Below are 6108 nucleotides of genomic sequence, written 5' to 3' on the forward strand. Positions count from 1 at the left end.
GTTTGTTAGTGTTAACTGATAAACTTCTAATCAATAAAGACAGTACACAGAAAGCTTGATCAAATCTTCTATCTCTTAAATTAGGGCCCTACCCGTCCACCACTTGCGGTGCAATGCATGTGGTATTGGTTGAACCAAGCCAATGTACATGCCACCACAAAAATGTAATTTTACATTCCAAATCTCCATCTATAAAACCCAGACCAATTCCCATCAACATTCTCACCTCAGAATTAAACGTAAACCTTAATTAGTGTTGTATCCCATATACACTCTATTACTTGGGTACTTGAGATCGATCATGGCTTCCAAGGCTGCATCATCAACTGCCCTTCTCCTTATGCTCAACATCCTTTTCTTCACTTTGGTCTCGTCTACCTATTGCCCACCACCACCACCAAAGTGTGGCCATTGCAAACCATCACCTTCACCACCAAAGTCACCTAAGCCACCACCAAAGTCACCTAAGCCACCATCAAAGTCACCACCAAAGTCACATTACCCACCAACACCAGTAACACCAACACCAACTACACCGGTAACACCAACACCAACAACACCAGTAACACCATTACCACCAACACCAGTAACACCAACACCAACTACACCAGTAACACCAACACCAACTACACCAGTAACACCATTACCACCAACAACGCCAGTAACACCAGTAACACCACCAGCACCAGCACCAGTGTCTACCGGTTGCCCTATAGACACCCTTAAGCTGGGTGTTTGTGCCAACGTGCTGCAGAGCTTGCTCGGCATAACTATAGGACTTCCAGCCACCGGCTCTTGCTGCAGTCTCATCCAGAATCTGGTTGATCTTGATGCGGCTGTTTGCCTTTGCACTGCCATCAAGGCCAACCTCTTGGGGATTAACCTTAACATCCCTATTTCCTTGAGCTTGCTATTGAATTATTGCGGAAAGAATGTCCCATCCGGCTACCAGTGCTCTTAGACATATTTGTGCCACCTTATTAATTATAGCTATGCTCTAGCTTTCTTTTCCTTTTTTTTTTTTTTTTTTTTTTTTTTGGTTTTCTGCCCTTCAATTCCTCTATTTCTGTTTTAGGACTTTGGAATGGTTACGATATGATTTGAGGAATTATTGTTTCTCATTTGATCGTGTTGTATATTCCTCTAGAGTTTCGCTATAGCTAGTCCCCTTGTAATGGTAATAAGTATGTTGTGCTGTAACAAGTAACAACATGTGCGAGTACAGTGAATCTGTGTAGTTTATGGAATGTAATGACTATCACTTGATTCTCTTATTAATAAAAGCAAAATTCTTAGTTAATTGATTTGTCTTGCTTCTTAATTATTGATTCCTGCGGCATTTATCGAAGGTTTCCAGGCTGTGTGTTGGAGAACTAGTAACTGCAATTTGATGGCTGGTTCATTTGCATCAATCTTAGTCATCCAGTGAACAGCCGCTAGCTTGGTTGGTTGGAGGCTTGCCAGTTGAAGTCCATACCCCTAGGAGGTCAAGGGTTCAATTTTCCTGGTCATAGCTGTGCCATAAATGGCACCCTCCCCGTCGAAGGCTTGCCACTAGCTCAGATGGTTGGAGGCTTGCCCGTCAGAGTACATGCCCCCGAGGAAGTCAAGGGTTCCACTCTCTTGGCATATTTGTGCCATAAATGGAGACCCTTTCCCCCTCCCCCTTGGTAGTTGTAGATTATGTTGCCTTGTCTTAGCCTTTCCTTTGTACTTTGTAGTTGGCCTATGGGACCTTAGATTAGGAGACCAAAAAATTAAAATCTTCAACCCAGACTTTGACTTGTTAAATTATAACAGCTGCAAATAGATCATGAAATATTTATAATCATTATGGGAAAAATTAAGAACTCTAACCGGCCACGTGGTTAGCGTGGTTCCTGTGCCTAGACACAAATCAATGCTTTTGTTGTACGAAATGACCATTCAGTCCCAATGAAATCGAAAATCGCATCCAAATCAATGCCTTTGTGTGCACTTTCATTGGCTACCGCGCTGGTAGAGGGGCTACACGATCTGTTAACGTTCTCTTGCCCAATCATTATTTTGTTGGAAAAAATTTGGCTGCAACCCGGGTTCCAGCCATGTTCATGCTGCCCCAATAGTAGGCACCAACTTGGAGTAAAATTCCCTTCCCCTTTGGATTCATAAATACCCCTTTAGATTTTAATATTTTCCAAAATATCCTTCAGGATTCCCTTCCCTGATAGCAGGCACCAACTTGGAGTAAAATTCCCTTCCCCTTTGGATTCATAAACACCCCCTTAGATTTTAATATTTTCCAAAATATCTTTCAGGATTCCAAGTCCGCTCCCATGATTGGGGCAGCAGGAACATGGCTGCATTGTGTGATTTTCCATTATTGTTAGTGCAATCATTTCATTTGGATCTGGTATTTGGAGTGAAAAACATAACTTTCACAAAGGAATTGGGTGGGAATGTGTTAAATAAAGATGCTAATAGGTGTTTTTTTTTTAAAAATCCCGGTTGTTCATCTTATAACTGGATTAATTATCACATATTAGCACAGCCTAAGCCCTTATGTTTGATTATTATTATGATCTGATTTATGATGCCTCAACTACGTGAACCATGCACAATATCTATATGGGGATTGTCTAAATGACACCTCTATTGATGTATTTAGAACATATAACTTTCTTCTGATATTCACCCAAAAAAAAAAACTTTCTTCTGATTGCTAAGATGATGAATTGTTGAGTTTTGAGCTGTCGTAAATATGTAAAGTGAGCAATAGAATCCTCTCAAGGTCTGTCCATAAGAAAACCCCTTATATATATGGCTCGGAATGATGAATAGTTGAGTTTTGAGCTGTTGTAAATATGTAAAGTGAGCAATAGAATCCTCTCAAGGGCTGTCCATAAGAAAACCCCTTATATATATGGCTCGGAATGATGACTAGTTGAGTTTTGAGCTGTCGTAAATAAGTAAAGTTACCAATAGAATCCTCTGTTGAAAACATAACCTATAACGACGTAGAAAAGAATGGAAATCACAAAACAAACAATCACACATTGCATACAAGGATGTACATGATTTGGCAAAATTTCCTACGTCAATGGTGCGATAAGATCTGTTTCACTATGAATAGGATTATAGCCACTCATCCTCACACCTCTCTCAGATTGCGTTACAAAGAGAAAACCCTCGCTACAAATATATAGCAAAGCCCTATGCAGGAATTTTATCGAAATACCCGCAAAACCAACTGCTTGGTTGGGATTTGTTCAGATTGGTGTTCAGCCATAAGCCTTTCTCTTCGCTTTTAACCAGTCAGGCTTTGTTCACACCTTTCTAACTCTTTTCGGTTCCACAACTTTAGCCCTAAAATTTTTTTCCTCAAGATTTGCCGTGCCCAAACCCTGCATAGACCCACTAGTTTGTCGAGACCGCTCTAATCACGTATATTAATAGCCCTTAACAGCCCTTTGGAATCAACCCACTAATGCAAGCAACGGAATACAAGACATTGTACCCCAACAATTCTCGATTTTCTTCCTACCAATTACCATGCAAAATATGATTACCAAAAAAAAAAAAAAAAAAGGAAATTACCATGCAAAATATCTAAATTAGTGTGCTATGATGACCTGCACAAAAATTCATCAGACAGAAGAATTCTTCCGAGGCCATTCTTTGTCTTCCTCTTCATTTGAGTAGAAGGTATTTCCCTAATAAAAAGAGAATCAAAATGTATAGATCGAAAAGAACAAGACAATCAAATTGGCCCATTGCAGGTAATGAGACAAATCCAGTGGTTCGCAGGTCAATGTAATTTGTTCTATCTTTGCTATTCATTTAGCCAAAGGATTTTGACGCACGTACACGTAACAACAAAACAACAAAACGTAGACAAAGAACCCATCAATTGAGCAAGGAATGGGTGTTGGCATAGTTTTGTCAAGACTAGCAAAGCTAACTGGTTTTTATCGACCATATATATCAGGATAGTGAAGTGATTGATTGATCTTCAATCAATTTTATTAAAAATAACTGCAAATCCAAAATGAAGTAGACATCACAATGAATGGATAACGCCAGAGTTATGTGTACATGAGAAGTAGAATGTCTAGTTGCTTCTGCTATGTAATCTGGATATATGGATGACCAACCTCCTCATTTTCATGTATATAGGCTAAATATTATGTGCAGATTAGTTGAAAATTTACATGGTTATTCATGACATTGATGACATTGAAAATTCACATGGTTATTCACAAGTTCATGGAGAAAGTCGTGGATTTGGGTGGCTCCCTTGGCTTCCCGGCGCTGGTGCACTCCCAGGAGGCCTCTGTGCCTTCACGCTCCTATGCAGCAGTGGCCAAACCTACACTACCGGAGCTTTCGAATCTGCCATCCCCGGTGAGAGATGGCACGCTGACGAGAATTCGAATGTCCCAGGCTGCCTATGTGGCCCAGTTGGAAAAACTTCAGTTTTCTCTACTGGGTAGGGTTAACTTCCGATTCACCACAATGGATAAAGTTCGTGAGGAGGCCAAGGCTTGGGCTCTGAGGGACACGGTAGCACTGAAATCTATTGGAAAGGGCTTTGTGGTTTTTAGATTCAAGAACGAAGCGATTCTTGTTCTCAGTGGTTTCTCCTAAAGGGCCCACCCTAGCTTTTGATGTGTCTAAGTGTAGGTGCAGCGGACGGAGGGTCGCTGAGCGTGCACTTGGGGGGAAAGAAAGAAAATGGAAAATGATTGTCGCCACCTAGATTTAGGGTCTATGACCCATGAATGGTGCCCCTCCTTCGCAGAAGGGGCGCTAAATTAACTCCAATGACTCAATGGATGGTCTGCCCTAGATCTCTAGGTAAGTGTCAACTTACGGGCTGGGAAGGTGTTAGGCACCCAGCAACCGCCCGGCCGATGGCCGGTCTTCCTAGACCAAACTCTGTTGTGTACTGTTGTGTTATACATATTATGCACCTAATTAAACTAATTTTTTTTTTTGAAGATTTTTTTATTAACTTGATTGAAATTTATGAACCTAATTAGGCTAATTAAGATTAATGTTTTAATCCTAATTACTACTCCTAAGTTTGGTGATTATGTACATTATGCATCCTAATTAAGCTATTTAATGGATTTTACCTAAATTAGAAAGCCTAACTCTATGGTCTAAAACATGGTTGACTATAAAATAGAAAACCAAGTCTAATTATATCATGGAGAAGGACAATTATATTGATAAGCAAAACAGCTTATAGGCCAAAATAGCCAAAATTACGAAAATGCCACTAAAGGGCCAAAATATGTACAAAGGCATGAAATCATATTTAAATGCTGTAAATAAGCAGAACATGATTAAATAACATTGACATCATGCATTTGGATCATCAAGAGCACATGAAATGGCAAGAAAATGTGGGGTGATAAAAATTACCAAAATGCCCCTGTTATGGCAAACATGTAGAAAATGCATGATAATTCATGAAAAGGCTGACTTATGCTTAAAACATGTTTATTAAATGTTAAAACATGCGGCAAAAGTAACAGGAGCCTTTCCAGGGTCCTAAGCAAGGTTTGGTCACAAAATGACCAAAATGCCCCTAAGGGCAAAATGGCAAAAGTGTCAAAAGACACTTAGAATCATTGTAGGCATCGAAAGTGATCTTAAACATCCTAAAATGACTGAACACACCAAATGATATTTCCAGAATGATAGCCTAGGCCCACTTTGGTAAATTACCAAAATGCCCCTAGAGGGCGCAAATGACTTTGTATGCATATCTATCAAGCATGATGGTCACGTATGCATATGAAAACATCATAAACCATTCTAAAACAGCATGTCATGCATAAAAACATTTTTTTCTATTTTTCCAGAATTTTTCATTATAATTAGAAAAATGACATTTATACCCCTAAATGAGGTGGGAAATGTATAAAAACTATCAAACATGCATGTCAGTGGATAATGATTCCATAAAATCAAGCATGATGAAATATGCATTCCATAATTTTTTTGTGAGTTTTTATGCATTTATATTATTTTTAATATTTTCTGAAATGCTAAAAAAGAAGGGAAAACAAAGAAAAATACAAAATCCCCATCACAGATCCGAATTGGATCAAACCAGAG

At 39.3% G+C, this 6108-nt stretch overlaps 1 protein-coding gene across 1 annotated transcript; it reads left to right on the forward strand.

Annotated features, from left to right (window-relative positions):
* Positions 1 to 284: 284 nt before the first annotated feature.
* On the forward strand, positions 285 to 1023 carry LOC122644133 (pEARLI1-like lipid transfer protein 3). Its single transcript, XM_043837745.1, has 2 exons — positions 285 to 474; positions 532 to 1023. Exons 1-2 carry the CDS (start codon positions 302 to 304, stop codon positions 959 to 961), a joined length of 603 nt encoding a protein of 200 aa, XP_043693680.1. The 5' UTR covers positions 285 to 301; the 3' UTR covers positions 962 to 1023.
* The last annotated feature ends 5085 nt before the right edge of the window (positions 1024 to 6108 follow it).

This window comes from Telopea speciosissima, chromosome 1 (genome assembly GCF_018873765.1).
Source record: "Telopea speciosissima isolate NSW1024214 ecotype Mountain lineage chromosome 1, Tspe_v1, whole genome shotgun sequence".
In the NCBI taxonomy this organism is placed as follows: domain Eukaryota; kingdom Viridiplantae; phylum Streptophyta; class Magnoliopsida; order Proteales; family Proteaceae; genus Telopea; species Telopea speciosissima.